The 19,891-nt window shown below is 41.9% G+C and overlaps 1 protein-coding gene across 2 annotated transcripts in view; it reads right to left on the reverse strand.

Moving 5' to 3' along the window:
• Positions 1–1,791: 1,791 nt before the first annotated feature.
• The window catches only part of NET1 (neuroepithelial cell transforming 1), a 65,908-nt gene continuing 47,808 nt past the window's right edge, over positions 1,792–19,891 (reverse strand). Inside the window, exons 2-11 of one of the 2 annotated variants that reach the window (XM_069765343.1) lie at positions 18,149–18,215; positions 15,403–15,462; positions 6,612–6,719; positions 6,137–6,304; positions 5,743–5,902; positions 5,569–5,645; positions 5,181–5,438; positions 4,703–4,873; positions 3,988–4,174; positions 1,792–3,523 (exon numbers count right to left, since the gene is read on the reverse strand). In XM_069765343.1, the coding sequence (XP_069621444.1) occupies positions 3,129–3,523; positions 3,988–4,174; positions 4,703–4,873; positions 5,181–5,438; positions 5,569–5,645; positions 5,743–5,902; positions 6,137–6,304; positions 6,612–6,719; positions 15,403–15,462; positions 18,149–18,215 (1,651 nt within the window). In that variant the 3' untranslated portion in view covers positions 1,792–3,128. Of the gene's footprint in view, positions 3,524–3,987; positions 4,175–4,702; positions 4,874–5,180; positions 5,439–5,568; positions 5,646–5,742; positions 5,903–6,136; positions 6,305–6,611; positions 6,720–8,925; positions 9,392–15,402; positions 15,463–18,148; positions 18,216–19,891 lie in introns of those variants that run through there. The other variant, XM_069765346.1, reaches the window with a different exon arrangement.

The following is a 19,891-nucleotide window of genomic DNA, read 5'->3' on the forward strand; positions in this document are numbered from 1 at the left end:
TCAACGTAAAGTGTGCACAGAAAACTGCCAATCAGTGGTGTGGGCATCAGCGTATTTCCAATCTCCCAAAAACTGTGGGTCCAATTCTTCAAAGCTTTTACATCACAAAAATAAAAACTTTGAAAAATTGCTAAATTTTTGCACAATGCAGAGTTACGCAAAATTTTACAACGTGGCATTGTCGCCCAACTTTGGATCAGCTCTGCGGAAATGGGTTGTAGCCACAGTTGGGTCGTGGCTATGCCCCCCTGTCAAATTCTTCAAATCTGCCATTTTCTACACCAGAAATTCACAGAAGGGGACATGCCAAATTCATTAAGTGGTGTGTGCTTCTTAATTCGGTGCTCGAGTGCTCTGTCAAGGCTGACATAGTCCCCTGCATGTTTAAGACTACCCACCACATGATTAATGCTCAGAAAAGTCACGCAACAAAGACCATTTGTTTAACTTGTTTGCGACTTGCTGTCGTGTGACTATTTTGGTTCTCTGATTTTGCTGTATATAAAATATCAATTTGAAGGTAAGTCACATGTTGTTTGCAACTTGCATTAATGTGTATGGAAAGTAAGTCGCATGCAACCAACCAGTGCCACACATTGGAAACATTTGTGACTGTCGCAGGAAATCATTACATCCAAAATTGTAATGTGCTGCTGCGATTTCAGATGAACAGCATCTCGTATGTAGAGCTAGTCTTAGATTGCAGAGGGGAAAGAAGGATTAAAGTAAACTATCTGACCCATATCTGACCGATTTACACATCCATAATCTACTTCATACACGATTTCCCAGATTTCACTGGTAAAACATGAGCTGTAATAGATGTAATTCTATCTCCCTCCAATCTTACTTTTTCTTTTGAAATTCAATTTCTTTTTTTCAGAGCTAGAAAAAAGTACACAAAGAATGCATGGACCATATTTCTACTGGGAACATAATGACATGACCATTAATTGCTCCTTTAACAATTTGAACTCCAGTATTCAGACAGTGACTTGTTCAGGGGACTTTTTTTCTTGTGTAGTTTTCCTAAATAAAAACATGTGTAGGCCAGCCATAGTCTAGAGAACCGATGGAGGGAATTCTGTCAACCTCACGGGATTATGCTTACATCGCAATCCTCTAAATTGAAGGATCGGACAGGAAGGATTGTAGTATGCCCATTCCCTTGTAGTAACTGCAGCATCTCATTGCACGCTTCTTATTGAAATAAACTACTGGCTAATTTTTATGGCAATCTTAATACACATTTGTAAAGACGTCTTTGAAATGTACAAAGTTACGTCTTTCAATCGCTTTTAAAAACGATGTGTGTACTATCAGGTCTTGGTACAATGTCACAGACCAAGAACACTTTGTTTAATGACATAGGTATTCCTTAATGGCAGTGGCCGCCTTCAGCAGGATAATGAAGCCTCTCAGTGCAAAAATTGTCCCGGTATGGTTTATGGACCACAATGAAAAGTTCAAGGTGCAAGCTTGGGCTGCAATTTTTTGCCAGACCTCAGTCCAATCATGTATCTATGAGATTTGCTGGGGTAAAACAAACAAAAAAAAAAAAAAAATTCCAATCCTTGGAGACAGCACTTCGCAACTTCCAGGATGTAAAGCAGCTAAAGTTAACATCTTGGTGTCTTACCAGTGGACACTGTCAGTAAGGTGAATGCCTCGCCAAAGCACAATTGTTTTGGCAGCACCAAGGAGACGTGCACATTGTGATGTTAGTGTTATGTCTGATCAGTATGTGCTCAAAGTGATTTTCCTACATTGGACATAGATGACAACTATACGATGAGGGATTTCATTTTATTGTACTTGAAGATGTATTGCTGTACAGACATTTACATAAAACCAGGCATTTCAGTTATGTACAGTGACCGAACACCCAACAATGCATCACCGTCTTCCGCAAGATACAAAAGTATTTACAGTATAATTTTACAGTACAGTAAACACGACAGCAGTGAAATTTTTAACAATGCTGATTGACAAGTTGCAATCAAAATAAAAATATAAGTTATTGTAACTGTCACAATTTCACATTAGTGAATTAGTATCTTCCGCCTACAATTCAATATGGTAAAACCTCTACCATTTCACAATCTATATTAGTCAATATTCGCTTCTCTTCACAACGTCCCTCCTGACCTTCTACGACATACAGAAATCCCATCGAACTCACACGCTTGCCATAGGCATGGCCCATCAACTCTAGTCTCCTGCCAAAACACAGTATTCATTACTCTGCAGTGGCTGCAGCTCCTAAACCCTTCACTAGTGCCTACTTTTCTTATACACATCTACTTTCAAAACACCTTTTAAAAAAAATAAAATAAAAAAATAAATAAAAAGTGTCCAAATTTTCTTGAAGTCAACTGCCGCGTCTGGGGGGTGTGGGTGACTGCATCTGCGGAAGTTATTAGATGGTCTCTAAAAATCTTCAAACTACAATAAAATGGTCTTAAAAACCCTCTACACTACATAAAAAATTAAATACTTGTCACAAAAAAACCACATAAATGAAGGAATGTACAGTAAACAAAAGGAAAAAGAATTCCAGTAGGTAACATGGAAAACCTGCTAAAACAGAGTCTTTTTAAGGATTTGCTCAAACATGTTTCAGATGTAAAAATAACAAGGATTTGGGTATTTCTGACATTCTGAAAAAGTAAAGAACAAGTTACTGGCTCAGATTACAGTCTAAGTTTATTTCAAGACCTTCCAGCTGGAGAAATCCGAGGTGAAGAAAACAGCAAATATGGCCGCGGTTACTGACCTCACTTCACACTTGGATTCCCTCAACATTACAGGCATTATCTACCAAATGTACAGTCATGTAGACATTGTAATACCCTACACTTACATTTAAAACAGTTACTGTCGGGACATTAACCAAACATTACTTTGTAGTTGGTTTCTTATTCCCCTCTTACGGGGGTACGGTGGAGAAGACTCTACTTTAACAGTGTTGACTGAATACCAGTAGCTGCCACTGAAAGGGAACAAGGGGGAACAAATACAGTAGAATCCATGACAATCCCATTATACGCACATGGAAAAGGTTAAAAAAAAAAAAAATGTACATATCTATAAAACACAAGTCCAGCCGCCAACAGGCAATTTGCAAATTAAACCAACGTTTCTTTCCGCTTCATGCTTTGTTGTGTCTTCTCCCGAGTTTTCCGACTGCCTTTCTGTGTTTGAGTTTTGCCAGCCGTAGGATCCTCTGGCGAGTCTGCACTACAACTGTCAGCATTTGATTCAAAGTCCATGTCTACATTGCCGGATATGGTGGACGAGCGCCTCTGTACTTTGGCATTTGGCACAGGCGGGTGATTTTCTTCACATTCCTCATTGAGGTCGGGCAGCTCTTTTAATTCGGTTGGTGATGTGTGCTGGTATGGCGCGACCGCTGTTCTGATACAGTTCAGCCACTGCTGCTTGTGAAAGATGTCATTGGCTTGGAGCGTGTGACTCTGGCCGAGGCAAGCATCTTGAAACCGAACCCTGAAGATGTTTTTAGCTAAAAAGATAAAAGTTAAAAAAAAATTAATTATTTGCCTGTAAATGGGCATCTTATACATATATCGGCCAAAAAAAGAAAATTTGAGCCCACAGCTTAAAACTACTTTTACATATTCAGATCTCAAAACTGAGAACTGCATCAGTGGAACTGGCCTTCTTCAATTCTAGAGAGGACAAGAGGCCACATACAAGATATTAAATGACCGCTCTACAACCAGCACATTTATATATAGTTTGAATGGAGTCCTCCAAAGAGCAAAAATAATGGTGGTCACACACTTTACATAGCTGTCCCATAGACATGTATGCTTGGTGAAGGCTAGAAAGCATGGGTCTTAAGTGAGCAGAGGGGCGCCCAAATGTTTGGGCATGGGTAATTCATAATTAAAGCCTCTACAAAACAACATGTTGTTCAGGACAACAAAGCCTACAAGTGAAATACTAGAATACAGGTAAGCATACCTTTGTCAGAATTGGTGAACGCCCCCCTGAAGGAGCCTCCCATTCGCACATCACCATCCTGGAGGTCCTCTAACACCAATTCTTGGACAGGGATCGGCTGCCTGTAAACCTGGTAAGAGAGACGCTCGTTCCGTGTAACTGGGCGTGTTAAAACCAGAATGTCTTGAAAAAGGAACAGGTACAGTTTCTGCGAGGAAACAAAACACCAGATTAGATTATTCCTTTTCATGGGAAATCATTTCCTTCATCATAGAAAAATCACAACTATCCTCTGGACATCTACGTTGTAATTAGATTGTACAGCATATACTGAAGAGATTTTCTATTTTCTTGCTGTCGTATACAATTATAGCTTCTTAAAAAAACTGATGATCACCTCGCAGCATAAAAGCGTCGCTCATAAAGCAGGAGATAAAAATAGTTCTGAAAGTAAGCGAGAACTGCAAATATTTAATTTATACTTCCCGTCCTACAGTAATAATATACTAGCAATGCTAAAACTGCAGCCATTAGCCTGCCGTCCTGTCCTACCCACATGTGCAACATGTCATTTACATTGGTAAAACACATTTGAATGCGTGAGCTCATTGTTTACTTCTGTATTGTGAATGCCTCGCAGCAGAAGAATGCCACCCAGCCACATGGCATCATATTCGGTAGTTTCGAGGTGCAGTAAAGTCTCATTTCATTAGTAATTACGCTCTCAAAAACTTACATGGCCATTTTTATTCTTCAGTTCTCCATGACACAGTAGTGACTTGCTTGATTCTATCCGCAGGTCTCTCTGTTTATCGTCGAGGTACTCCAACTTGTCGATGTAATACTGGCATTCAGACTCGCCCTTTTTCAAGTTTATGTCTGCAAGGACACCTAGGATTAAGAAGAGCTGTAATGGAAAGAAAAGAAAAGTTAATTAAAATAAAATTGTAATCAAGCAGGGCAAAAAAAATGCTGGGAAGTAAAATGCTATCTAATCATCCAGAAGACATGAGTTGGATTGTAACACAGTAACTCAATGGCTTTTGAGGTCCACTTCCAGATTCAGTAAAAGGCACATTTTTATGTACAACACGTGGGCCACTTAGCAGACAAAACTTTACATGACTATCATGATGACTAGTGACATCATTCAGGGACTCCCAGCTAATCAGGAGACCTTCACCTTTAGTGATCCATGATGCTACACAACTTACCGCTTGCTCCAAACTCTTCACATCTGGATGGTCTTTGGGAGTGTGTCTCAAAATTTCCTTGAGTAGAAGGGGATACTTGACTAGACGGCTTCTTGGAATATCAAGGAAGCTCCACAGGTCTAACTTGCGACTGAAAGGGGACTCAAGACATCTCTGTAGAAAATCCTGAACTCTGCGATCGAGCTTTTTTTGATCTAGGAGAGCTTTTGCTGCCAACTGGTTACTGCAATAACCTTTATAAGCATTGAGTCGTGGCAACTAAAGAGAAAAAAATAAGAAAAACACAAAATTATAAAAATTACAATGATCTCTGGGTGGTATTTTTTCTTTACTATAATTGTTAAACGAAAAAAAAAATGATTTAGACAAAAAACTTAGCAGAACTTACCCAGTTCACAAGAATGGGACCAATGTGCTCAACCGTTCCATCCGGTCTTGTGGCTTCTCCTAGTTTAGTCAGAAGTTCTAAAATAAGAAGCATATGTATTAGAAATCAAATCCTAAAAAAATACTTGACAAAGGGATGTACTTTAGGTCGCACCAGAAATGGGTTCAGATGTACCTTCATGCAGGGGAATATAGGCATCCAGATCGCCAAATATGTGTGCCAGCTCTTCTTCAGACATAATTGATAACTTAAGCATTGGGTCATGGTAGGCTTTCCTTGCCAGCTTGAGGTCTTCAATAAGGTCTTTCTCTCCTCTCGTCATTTCAAATATAGCCTTTAAATACAGAAGAGAAAGGGTTTAAATATGGGGATTGCAGTCAAAATGGGTTTACCCTCTAAGCCCAGCTACACATTAATATATTTGTCTATCAGCTTTATATATGTATAGACTACAGATATATATTACACTTCAGGCTCAAAAATAAACCTGAAAGATCTCAAATTTGACTGGTTTCTCACTCAGACAACACATTATTAATACAGGATATATTATGCATATTTCGGGTACCTCTTGCCGTTTTATTTCCTTGGTGCTTAGAGATTCCTTCATGTTGACATCTAACATCTCAGACCATAGGACACTGTTTCTTCGTTTTGGAGGAGTTGGTGCAGCCATTTTGCTACAAGATTTGTGCGTACCGCCTGGAGACTTATTTTCAGCTCGCATTGCGAATGACTATTGGGGAGAAAACACAGGAACTGCTCAGTATTTGCAGAATTCTGGAGTAAATACTTTAGACACAGGCATATGGTCCATGAAGACATACTTTCTCATAAGCATGATGGCAAAAAACCGTATGCCACAACAAGGAAGCCTTATTGAGGTCAACGTTGGGGCAAAACACCAACGTGTCCATGTAACGTGAGTAATAACAGGGGAATACTGTGCAATTTATAAGTGTGACAACATAAATAAACTTAAACTTTGGAAAAAAAATAAATAAAGATCTTGTACTTGCGGGCATCTTAGCATATTTATTTACCTGGATAGTTTGGCCAAAGCGTCGGACGGCGCCATTTCGCACAGGAGATATTAGATTTGCGAGTGATGTTACACGTGCTAAAGGCCGTACTCTTTTATTGCTCGGCTCCTGAAAATGCAGAAAAATATATGCATTATAGTTAGCCTGAAGCCTTCCATTTTTTTTTTTTAAGTCTTGCTGCTACGTGAAGGCTATCAAATCACAGGCATTCTTCAACACAAAGCAAATATGAAATGCTAACTAGCATATACAGAGGAACCCGGACAATACCGGCTTACGTAGGTTGGTCTGTCTGCACGCAAGCTGCATTAGACAGAAAAACAAAGAGTAATCCAAGTAAATATTCAAAGGGCAAGCTCCTCAGAAATATACCGAGAGGGAGCAATCACAGATGATTATTTACCAGGGACTGCGCTAGTGAGGACTGGACTCCACTATGCCAAAGGCCAAAGCAAATCAAAACACTGATCAACCACTGATAAAGGAGACCTTTAATAGCCGAGACATTTTTTTAGATATGGGTCAAAAGTACTGAAGCCTGTAGCATATCAAGTTCACCTCATAAGCCTATATGAGCTTCTAGTCATTTTATGCAGCTTTGATGTGGCTGTGACCACCTTCCAGAACTCCATTGTTAAAGGCGTTGTCCGGTGAAACGTTATAATGCATCAATAGGATAGGTGGTATCTTATTGATTGGTGGGGACCCAAATGCTGGGACCTGCATCAATCGGTAGAACGGATGACCTTTATCCCAGTTATGGAATAGCACAGCAGCGCAAATGCTGCTCTAATCATTCTCTATGGGGCTGCTGAGCACTGTGTTTGGCTTTTTCCGGCAGCCCCATAGGGAACGAACAGTGCAGAGGTCGCGCATGCACACTATGGCTCCATTCTAGAGCGGGGATAAAGATGCCTTATTCTGCTGATCAGTGTCAGACTCCTACCAATCCTTAAGTGATCACCTATCCTGGAGATAGAAGGTAACTTATCTTTACTGGAAAAACACAGAAATCAGATCTGTGGGAACACACAAAAGCATCTGCTGACGGGTTTTACATTTCTCCACCCTGTATTAAACTAAGACGTTAATCTCATAAGGTGAAGCCATCACTTTGTGAACTTCTAGATATAAGTAATCGTCATCTGGAAGAAAAGCAAACCATCACCTCCATTCATCCCTCCACCACAGACCTCACTTCTACAACTCTTATCTTCATATTCTATCTTATACAATGAGTCACATCAGTATATGAATCGGAAAGGTAAAAACTTCCCTTCTGTGACCTGAGGCCTTCATCAGAAGTCAGAGTGAGGACAATAGGTTCCTATGTGCAAAGAATGGCAGGTGTGAAAGACATTATGTCTTCGCCTCATATTACAGGGCCACTGACTGCATCAGAAGTTAAAATGTGGCCACAGATGAAGGGACAATAGATGAAAACCAAGTGCCGGTGATGTGTAATCCATGTACTCACTATGGCAGTTTAGTGATACTGACAAACAGGTTATGCCAGAAAGTGCCGAGGCGCCAAGAGTCACCGCCTGCCTCACTGCAGTAAAGCCACCTCAATACGGCTACTATAACGTCACCTCACCTACAATGCTATGAGCGTAGGGCACACAGCTATCTGAGCTTACCAGCCATAGCAGCCTAGAAATCAGCAATCTTATCTGTACTGTTCTTCAGTGGGACAACCACACAGTAGTAGCCTGAAGGAAACAGCCCAGTGTGTCCTACGCTCCAGGGCAAAATGCCAGAAAATGCATTTACAAATCAGCATATAGATATTTATTCATCATATGCTAAAGACATTAGTCCCACACGCTGACCAGCACAATATCACACTTTGTTCTCTCCTGAAAGGATGCATTGAGGAAAGTCACTTCAAAAGATCAAATATACAAGAAGTGAACAGGAAGACAAACGGAGGAACAGATAAGGCTCAACCGTGGTTACAACTACAAAGAAGCGCTTCAGCAGCTCCTTTCTTGTAGGGCAAGCAGTTTTATTATAACTAAACCACACGGCTTCAGGCTCTTCATGGAAATGCGAGAGCGAACCGTGACTAAACACAACTCCATTATGTTATGTTGTAGGAGGGCCACTCATGAAGCACGAGGGGCTTAGCACCCTGGGCTGCTGCACTGTGGGGCCGGACAGATTTGTAGCTTTTCATAGCAATCCTGGATACAAGTCCGATACCAAGCATTGCTAGAAAAGTATAAAGAATGTAAGTAGATAACCATCAGCCAATATGAGGCACATACATGTATAACAAAGTCATATAGTAAACCATCAGAGCAGAACATACCTCTAATTCCTTGGATGCCTGATTCTGTACAGCTATCACCTGAATAGTCCTTTTAATAGGCAAGAGACCACCGATTTCATCATGAGCCACCATACTTTATAATATGTTCCTCACACGAGTAGTTACTAATCCACGTTAGATGCCCAGGCCCTTTAGGGGCTTCTGTGTTTTCATAGACGAGTCTCCGGTGTGCTAGGAAACACTCACAGCTCCTTCCCATACTGCATACTTCCCTTGCATCAAATGGAGTGAGCTTTCCAAAGTGCAGGGCAGGGGAGACTTAAAGCGGGGAGGAGCAGCCTCAGCTGCCAGGGGCGGCTCCTGTGGAATGCCAGCTCATGTGTCTGACAGCTGGGACAGAGAGAGAAGTGTGGGCCAGAGCCCAACATACAGCTGCCCCATGTACCCTATATCCCATTGGGAACTCTTACAATGTGCTACCCCAATACTTGGATGGAAGTGCTGTGAAAGAGGAGAAAAAATAAAATAAATTGTATAAGGAGACAAACATTTCAAGCAAAACTAAAAACCACAGACACAGGGCTCCTACTCACTTGTATGCAGCCGCACGCTCCGCTCCTGAGTGCCAGGTGCAGAGCTGGGCATTGCCGTGCGAGACTCATCCAAGAGTATGTCCCCCACCCACCCCAGGAGCCACCTGTTTGTAAGATGTGTGTACTACTAAGACAGAAGTTCCTATACATACATCATTGATCTTAAAGAGGTTGTCCACTACTTTTACACTGATGACTTATCCCGTGGATAGGTTATTAATGTCTGAAGGGCCGGGGTCTGACACCCAGCACCCTTGCTGATCAGCTATTATTGCTCTCAGTGGCCACCAGCAGAAAGTACTCACTTGTCGCGCTGCTCCGTCTATTTGTAGCAGCAGGGTACTGCACATCCAACTCCTATTCAAAGGCGATCATGTAGTACCCTGCTGCGGCCACTACAAATAGATGGAGCAGCTCCACTAGTGAGTACTATCCCTGAGGAAGGAAGCAGTTAGCTCCCAAAACGCGTCGGATTGAGACCCTTACATTACCCGATAGACCCGACCATAGGTACGGGAGTGACGCCACTACTTTATAACTAGTAGCGGTATCCACCGCATAGGTCAACTGGCAGCGATTCTTGCACGCTTGCCACCGGCCAGGGCAGCGTTCGCTCACCATCACTGCCCAAACAAAGCCCCATCTAGCACTTTTGAACTTCATCTCAATGGTCATCTTTGGACCAACATGAAGCAGGTAAGTGGATAGTATGTGCTGGAGTGATCGCCTGCTACAACCAGCAGCACAGTCATCGACACCACCACACCCAGCTCTCCACAGCAGTCTTCACGGTGTGGCTTTCCGAACAGCCAGTGCACCCAGCTTTTCCAACATTGATCGTTCCCCATTTTCTCTTTACAACCAACACACCACCAGCAGCACAGCCAGATCGCCACCACCACACCCAGCTCTCCACCGCACCCAGCTCTCCACCGCACCCAGCTCTCCACCGCACCCAGCTCTCCACCGCACCCAGCTCTCCACCGCACCCAGCTCTCCACCGCACCCAGCTCTCCACCGCACCCAGCTCTCCACCGCAGTCATTATGGTGTAGCTCTCCTCACAGCCAGTGCACCCAGCTTTCCCAACATTGATCGCTATCCATCTTCTTTCTACAACCAACGCACCGTGCCAGGAAAAACTTACATTGACTAAGGCAATTCCTTTATTGCAACCAATTGCATGGTATAAATATCGTTATTAGTAGTGGCACTTAAGGTACCAGATCATTGGAGGACTTAGGGACCTTATATATATTTTATCGGAGTCATTATATACAATTTTGTGTGTTCATTTTGTACTCCTGGAATTTCCCTGGACTCTTGGTGACACCACTGGCACACCGCTGCCCTAATCTATGCCTTTATTGTGTGGACCTAGTTGTTTCCACATCTTCCGCCATCCGGTGATATTGAATATACTTTCCCATAGCGTGGTTCCAAGAGCGGTATTTTCTTGTATACTGGCCCTCGGAATACTTCTATGTGAGGACACACGTTCTTTTTTTCTTGCAGGTTTGCTTTACCACTAGTGGCATAGCGACTGGTTTCTGAGCGCCGTTTCGGACTTTTACCATTTTTGGTTTAAGTTTTAGTTCATAAATCAATAGTACACAAGATATGTGACAAAATGTCTGATTTTCATATCGGTGAAATCTGCTTCTTTCTCTGCCAGGACTGATCATTTTCAAAATTCTCAATGTTGCAGTAAAATCTGTATTCAGGGAAGACACATTGTTACAATACTGAGATAGGAGATGGCAGGTACTATTGAGATGACCATTTTGAGGAAAGGGGAGGAGCTCTATCTCTAGCCCCTCCCTCCATAGAACCTTATTGGTACCAACTGTTCTCTTCCATCTTCACCGATGACAGATTGTACCCGTGAATTAAGAATTTTGAGACTGAATTATCAATCCTGGCAGTGAAAGGAACAGATTTCTCTGAGAAGATCTTACACAGTTGCATATTTTCTGTGTACTATTGATTTTTTAAATAATAATTGAAATGTCGGTTACTCATGTGGATTCTAACTTCTATTTAATTTCCATCTGATGTCACCTCATCAGGCAGGATGGGTGTTCTCAATTTAGATGTGGTAGCAACCATAACCCTAATACATGCATACACCATAAAGGTCTGACAAATAAAAACAAACTTTAAAGTGGGACTAATCATGCAATGGCACAGCAAGCTGAGTGACTCTGAAGGGCACAACTACCGTCCATCTTTATACAACTCTGCTTGGCTCAGTTATTTAGGTATTATTTTCAGTAACGCTCATTTAAAGAGGTTATTTATAACCACGGGTGAAAGGATTACTTTCTAAGCAATGGTATTACACACAAAAAGGCACACAAAACCCGACACACTCAGCACTGCACATGAACAAAGACGTGCTGTGGTCTAGTCAGAAGCAGCAGAACAAGGTTACTATCTGCCAGGCCTGCCTCTTACCAATAACCTCTGCAAAAACTTTAGGGCAAATCTCATCTATCCCACTACAGTTTGGCTATTTCTACAGATGCAATTGTATCCAATACGGCTCTGGAGACTCTACACCACTTTGTATCGGTACTAGAGAGATGAACACCTTGGGCAAAAGTGTCAGCTCAGATAAAAAAAAAAAAGTTGGTGGAGTGGGACATGCAGAAGTGAACCTGACAAGTTAATCAGAAATTTAGACCACAAATGAACAGCTGCACCTGTCTGGTGTACATTTCAGGCGATGGCGCACAACAGTTAGAAGATGCACGCCTATGAAATTAATTCATTTGGAGTATCCACGAGCACTAGATTAAAAGTATTGCACCACTTGCCTTTCAGTGTTTGCTTCCCTGCACAATCAACTTTGATGTGGTCATAAATCAGCTAAAAGGGAACTTAAACTGGAAAACAAAGTTACATTTTCCTTTTGAACCATCAGAATGAGCTGACTGACCAATTCTCAGTTAAGTAATTACAGGTCCTTCTCAAAAAATTAGCATATAGTGTTAAATTTCATTATTTACCATAATGTAATGATTACAATTAAACTTTCATATATTATAGATTCATTATCCACCAACTGAAATTTGTCAGGTCTTTTATTGTTTTAATACTGATGATTTTGGCATACAACTCCTGATAACCCAAAAAACCTGTCTCAATAAATTAGCATATTTCACCCATCCAATCAAATAAAAGTGTTTTTTAATAACAAACAAAAAAACCAACAAATAATAATGTTCAGTTATGCACTCAATACTTGGTCGGGAATCCTTTGGCAGAAATGACTGCTTCAATGCGGCGTGGCATGGAGGCAATCAGCCTGTGACACTGCTGAGATGTTATGGAGGCCCAGGATGCTTCAATAGCGGCCTTAAGCTCATCCAGAGTGTTGGGTCTTGCGTCTCTCAACTTTCTCTTCACAATATCCCACAGATTCTCTATGGGGTTCAGGTCAGGAGAGTTGGCAGGCCAATTGAGCACAGTAATACCATGGTCAGTAAACCATTTACCAGTGGTTTTGGCACTGTGAGCAGGTGCCAGGTCGTGCTGAAAAATGAAATCTTCATCTCCATAAAGCATTTCAGCCGATGGAAGCATGAAGTGCTCCAAAATCTCCTGATAGATAGCTGCATTGACCCTGCCCTTGACGAACCACAGTGGACCAACACCAGCAGCTGACATGGCACTCCACACCATCACTGACTGTGGGTACTTGACACTGGACTTCAGGCATTTTGGCATTTCCTTCTCCCCAGTCTTCCTCCAGACTCTGGCACCTTGATTTCCGAATGACATGCAAAATTTGCTTTCATCAGAAAAAAGTACTTGGGACCACTTAGCAACAGTCCAGTGCTGCTTCTCTGTAGCTCAAAAGTGGCTTTACCTGGGGAATGCGGCACCTGTAGCCCATTTCCTGCACACGCCTGTGCACGGTGGCTCTGGATGTTTCCACACCAGACTCAGTCCACTGCTTCCTCAGGTTCCCCAAGGTCTGGAATCGGTCCTTCTCCACAATCTTCCTCAGGGTCCGGTCTCCTCTTCTCGTTGTACAGCGTTTTCTGCCACATTGTTTCCTTCCAACAGACTTACCATTGAGGTGCCTTGATACAGCACTCTGGGAACAGCCTATTTGTTGAGAAATTTCTTTCTGGGGCTTACCCTCTTGCTTGAGGGTGTCAATGATGGCCTTCTTGACATCTGTCAGGTCGCTAGTCTTACCCATGATGGGGGTTTTGAGTAATGAACCAGGCAGGGAGTTTATAAAAGCCTCAGGTATCTTTTGCATGTGTTTAGAGTTAATTAGTTGATTCAGAAGATTAGGGTAATAGGTCGTTTAGAGAACCTTTTCTTGATATGCTAATTTATTGAGACAGGTTTTTTGGGTTATCAGGAGTTGTATGCCAAAATCATCAGTATTAAAACAATAAAAGACCTGACAAATTTCAGTTGGTGGATAATGAATCTATAATATATGAAAGTTTAATTGTAATCATTACATTATGGTAAATAATGAAATTTAACACTATATGCTAATTTTTGAGAAGGACCTGTATACCGCATGCAATAGACAGTGCAACACTAACCATGGACCTCAATTATAAATTATTTTTAATGAAAATAAATGCATTTAAGAAAAAATAAATGTGGCCTTTAATATTGACATATCAAATATTAGCCTTAGAGAATCGAGGTTTTAGTAGTTAACTTGGTCAGGTTTCGGAAAACCCCTTAAATAATTATACATGAAACATCACAGAAACTCTTTGGGGCAGGATTGTCACTCTGCAATATTCTTTTTAAATGGCAAAAAAAAAAAATCTGGCAAGCAAGGGTGGGACTTGCCTCTGCTTGCCGATGATCTCCTTTCAATGCACACTGACACTGTGCTCTCTTGCCAGCTGGTCACTTCTGATCATAGCCTGCGAGGGAGCGCACTGTCACTGTGCATTGAAAATACTGTACAGTGACAAGATCCTACTGAGCATACGTCAGAACTGACAACCAATGCATGCTCAGTAGAGTAGGGACTAGCCCAGCCACTGAAGCAAACATCACTGATGTCGCTTCATTTCAGGGTGGGGGCAGGGCCGGCGACCAAAAGGTAGTAGATAATAATAATAAAAAAAAAAAAAAAACACAACACGTAGTTAGATAGCGTAGTGCGTGAACGATAGGGAATTTTTAATTGAAGTATATAAAAAAAAAATAGATTAGGTCATTAAATAGACAGTAAGAATTAATTAAATGTTAGTTTCAGACCACCCCTTTAACGCCAGCTGTTTTTTTCCCCCATGTAAACAGATCCGTAACCGTATAATGACCAGGGAATTCCTTTTTTTGTGCTCTTTGGGTTAAGCTGCAGGCTAATAGTGTTAGGAAGGTGCAGCACCCAGGAAAAAATTTACTCTCTCCGAAGCTGTCAAAGTCCCAGAGTATGCTTACAGCCACAGTTCTCAGAGCTGTGAGCAGCGACTATAACCGCACTGGTATGCCTGTATGACTGAAGGCAGGCAGCTACTGGTAGATAAAACTCATTTTCTCCCAAGAGCACCGTGCTATCAGTATGTCAGTTGGTCACTTTTCTTCCCATTAACCCTATATCTGCATGTTAATAGCATTATCAGACCTGACAGGTTGCCTTTAAAGCACAGCAATTATAAGCAGCATGCTAGCACTACTGCCTTGCCGTATGTTGCTCGCTGGATTTCCTCTAGTAACAGACTGTAAGAAGCTGTAGAAAATATATTCAAGCAACAGGAATAAATAACCCCGTTAACAGAACATAGCCACAAAGTCAGACGGAGGGCATGGTGGGCAGGATGAATGTGACAATATGTACCATTACACTTCCTAGTGACGTTTGGACCATAACTAGTCTCTGACAATTCAAGAAAATTCACTATTTTTGCACATTTTTTATTACTTCATGTTACCTTCAGATCAAAGCTACAAAGGCTGAAAGTGTCGTCATCCTTTTCTTTGCGCTTCCTCTTCTGAAAGTAAAAAAAATAAAATACCAGTCAAAGTATCACTGAAAAACAGCAACTCAATAGTGCAAGATTAAAACACTAGTTCTCTACAGCAGTCAGACAGGCCCCAATGATATACTGTATAACAGGTCGCAAACCACTGATGAACATCCACTCACTATCACCCACCCATCATGACCTATAGCATCACGCTCTAGGTCAGTGAAAAAAAATCAGGGAGCACATGGAGGGCATCATGCCCAATAACTGGCATCCGTCTGCTGTCCGATATTAACATTGTAATGCATCGGAGAAGCTTTGCCATTCAATTATACAATTTACAGTGCCTTGCGAAAGTATTCGGCCCCTGGAACTTTTCAACCTTTTCCCACATATCATGCTTCAAACATAAAGATACCAAATGTAAATTTTTGGTGAAGAATCAACAACAAGTGGAACACAATTGTGAAATTGAACGAAATTTATTGGTTATTTTAAATTTTTGCAGAAATTCAAAAACTGAAAAGTGGGGCGTGCATTATTATTCGGCCCCTTTATCTTAATACTTTGTTGCGCCACCTTTCGTGTGATTACAGCTGCAAGTCGCTTGGGTTATGTCTCTATCAGTTTTGTACATCGAGAGACTGAAATTCTTGCCCACTCTTCCTTGGCAAACAGCTCGAGCTCAGTGAGGTTTGATGGAGATCATTTGTGAACAGCAGATTTCAGCTCTTTCCACAGACACTCGATTGGATTGAGGTCTGGACTTTGACTTGGCCATTCTAACACCTGGATACGTTTATTTGTGAACCATTCCATTGTAGATTTTGCTTTATCTTTGGGATCATTGTCTTGTTAGAGGACAACTCTCCGTCCGTCTCAGGTCTTTTGCAGACTCCAACAGGTTTTCTTCAAGAATGGTCCTGTATTTGGCTCCATCCATCTTCCCATTAATTTTAACCATCTTCCCTGTCCCTAGTGAAGAAAAGCAGGCCCAAACCATGATGCTGCCACCACCATGTTTGACAGAGGGGATGGTGTGCTCAGGGTAATGAGCTGTGTTGCCTTTACGCCAAACATATTGTTTGGCATTGTTGCCAAAAAGTTTGATTTTGGTTTCATCTGACAGAGCACCTTCTTCCACATGTTTGGTATGTCTCCCAGGTGAATTGTTGCAAACTTTAAACAACACTTTTTATGGATATCTTTGAGAAATGGCTTTCTTCTTGCCACTCTTCCATAAAGGCCAGATTTGTGCAGTGCACGACTGATTGTTGTCCTATGGACAGACTGTCCCACCTCAGCTGTAGATCTCTGCAGTTCATCCAGAGTGATCATGGGCCTCTTGGCTGCATCTCTGATCAGTCTTCTCCTTGTTTGAGATGAAAGTTTAGAGGGACGGCCGGGTCTTGGTAGATTTGCAGTGGTATGATGCTCCTTCCATTTTAATCTGATCGCTTGCACAGTGCTCCTTGGGATGTTTAAAGTTTTGGAAATCATTTTGTACCCAAATCCGGCTTTAAAACTTCTCCACAACAGTATCACGGACCTGCCTGTTGTGTTCCTTGGTCTTCATGATGCTCTCTGTGCTTCAAACAGAACCCTGAGACTATCACAGAGCAGGTGCATTTATACGGAGACTTGATTACACACAGGTGGATTATATTTATCATCATTAGGCATTTAGGACAACATTGGATCATTCAAAGATCCACAATGAACTTCTGGAGTAGGTTTGCTGCACTGAAAGTAAAGGGTCCGAATAATATTGCACGTCCCACTTCTCAGTTTTTGAATTTCCACAAAAATTAGCCAATAAATTTCGTTCAATTCACAATTGTGTTCCACTTGTTGTTGATTCTTCACCAAAAATTTACATTTGGTATCTTTATGTTTGAAGCATGATATTTGGGAAAAGGTAAAAGTTCCAGGGGGCCGAATACTTTTGCAAGGCACTGTATACACCAAAATTACTGATGGCAAGAAGTAACACTGACCGAACCAAAGTGAGCCATTTTTCGGGGTCCAAAAAAAGTTGATAAGGTGGTGTTCATACGCCGTGGCTTTTCCTACACAATTGCTTTAACCTTAATTCTGGTTAGAAGAAGTGACTTTGCAGAGTATCATGGCACTACGTAGCGGGCACTTCCACATAACATTATTAGTATTCTCCCTATCAATAGGAACAGATCACAATCAATTTTGTTAGGGAAACTTTATTGTGTTGTACTCTACTATAAAATAGCACAAGAAGTGTCACAGGGACAAAAAAAAAAGTGAACAAAAGGTCCGATAGTGCTGAACTAGACAGGAGAAAAAGAAAAGAAAAAAAAAAACAGCCTTGCTGCTGCAGTCAGACATCTGCAGATTCGGTTATGGGGAACAAAACGCTGATAGACAACATCTGGATTAGGTTTGGGTATTTAAAAGAATAAAGTGAGTCACTCCTGATGAGCGCCGTCTAGGATGAGGCTTTCAGCTACGGCGTACACATGTTTGCCATTAGGACACACACTGAAAGAAAACCCTTTCCAGGCCAGATTTACATGTATACAAAGCATGCGATCTCAGCACATCGTCTGCAGCGACTGCCACTAGCGTCAGAAAGTAAGGAGAATATTTACACGGTTGTTTACATGCAACAGATAATTCACCACAGAGATTAACGAATATACACACATTGCACACACAGATCTACATCAGTACTAACCAGTGTAAAATCCCATGGCGTGCTTGGAGTCAGAAAGGTGAAGGAGCTCCCTCTTTTGAGCGAATGGCTGGGAGAAGATACAAAGAAGCAGCAGTTTAGTAGTAAGAAGTAATGCTGGCACTTAGCAGAGAACAAGGTTTAGCAATCTTCCACATGAAAGTACTTCTCCGGGTGGATTAGCCATTTCCCACCTTCCTGTACAGGTTTTACTAATGAGAGACCCAGTATTTACGGTCAGTGAAAAAATTGTACTTGTGTGTACATGGTGAACATGGCAGGCAGATTTCTGCGTCTGACCCATTACTCTGAAAGGAGGTGGCAGAACCCATGTACAAGTTACAGACAATCCCATCAAATATTTGTACAAAGTCCGCCACTTGTGAGCATAGCATTACGGTCACTACATTAGTGCTGAAATTCATCCCCACCAGACAAACTTTAGGCCATGTAAACACATTGTGGGTTTTTGTTTTTTTGCTGCAGTTTATGCAGATTTTAAGCTGCGTTTTACAGTATCAGCAAAAGCTGTGACATTTCAGAAATCTCATGCACACACACTTTTTTCTCCTAAAGGTACCGTCACACTGAACGATATCGCTAGCGAACCGTGACGTTGCAGCGTCCTGGCTAGCGATATCGTTCAGTTTGACAGGCAGCAGCGATCAGGATCCTGCTGTGATATCGTTGGTCGCTGCAGAAAAGTCCAGAACTTTATTTCGTCGCTGGACTCCCTGCAGACATCGCTGAATCGGCGTGTGTGACGCCGATTCAGCGATGTCTTCACTGGTAACCAGGGTAAACATCGGGTTACTAAGCGCAGGGCCGCGCTTAGTAACTCGATGTTTACCCTGGTTACCAGTGTAAAAGTAAAAAAAAAAAAAAACACTACATACTTACCTTCCGCTGTCTGTCCCCGGCGCTGTGCTTCTCTGCACTGTGAGCGCCGGCCACCTGGAAAGCAGAGCGGTGACGTCACCGCTGTGCATTCCGGCCGCTGTGCTTACACAGTGCAGAGAAGCACAGCGCCGGGGACAGACAGCAGAATGTATGTATGTACTGTTTGTTTTTTTTTACTTTTACGCTGGTAACCAGGGTAAACATCGGGTTACTAAGCGCGGCCCTGCGCTTAGTAACCCGATGTTTACCCTGGTTACCAGGGAACCGGCATCGTTGGTCGCTGGAGAGCTGTGTGTGACAGCTCTCCAGCGACGCTGCAACGATCGGCATCGTTGTCTGGATCGCTGCAGCGTCGCTTAGTGTGACGGTACCTTAACTGATTTTGAAAACTGTTGCGCTTTTGAAAACTGCAGCTTGTCACTTGTGGAATGCATTAAAAATGATGGGATGCTTATGTATGCTTTTTTTAAAAAAAACTTTTTTTCCACAAAAAAACGACAGAAAAAAACGAGAAAAATCCTGAACGTGTGCACATAGCCTCAGTGTTTTTTCAACCATAGAAAGTAATGAGTAAAAACGCAGGGAACAGGTTTTGGTGCAGAAAACTCAGGATTTTGGGGGAGCCACTAAACCTTATCAGAATGTACAAGAGACAACAAAAACGCAACATGTGAACATAGCCTTACTGGGGCAGCCCTTCATTGTTCCTAGAGCAAGTGGAGGCCCGGAGCAGGGCTGACAGCAGGACACGGTGGAACGTTTCATGGATAAAGTGTGATCTGTTACATTCTATACACAATAGAAAATGTACATTTCTAATAAGCAGTCCTCCATTCACATTTTTAT

The sequence above is a fragment of the Ranitomeya imitator genome, chromosome 4, assembly GCF_032444005.1.
Source record: "Ranitomeya imitator isolate aRanImi1 chromosome 4, aRanImi1.pri, whole genome shotgun sequence".
Lineage (NCBI taxonomy): Eukaryota > Metazoa > Chordata > Amphibia > Anura > Dendrobatidae > Ranitomeya > Ranitomeya imitator.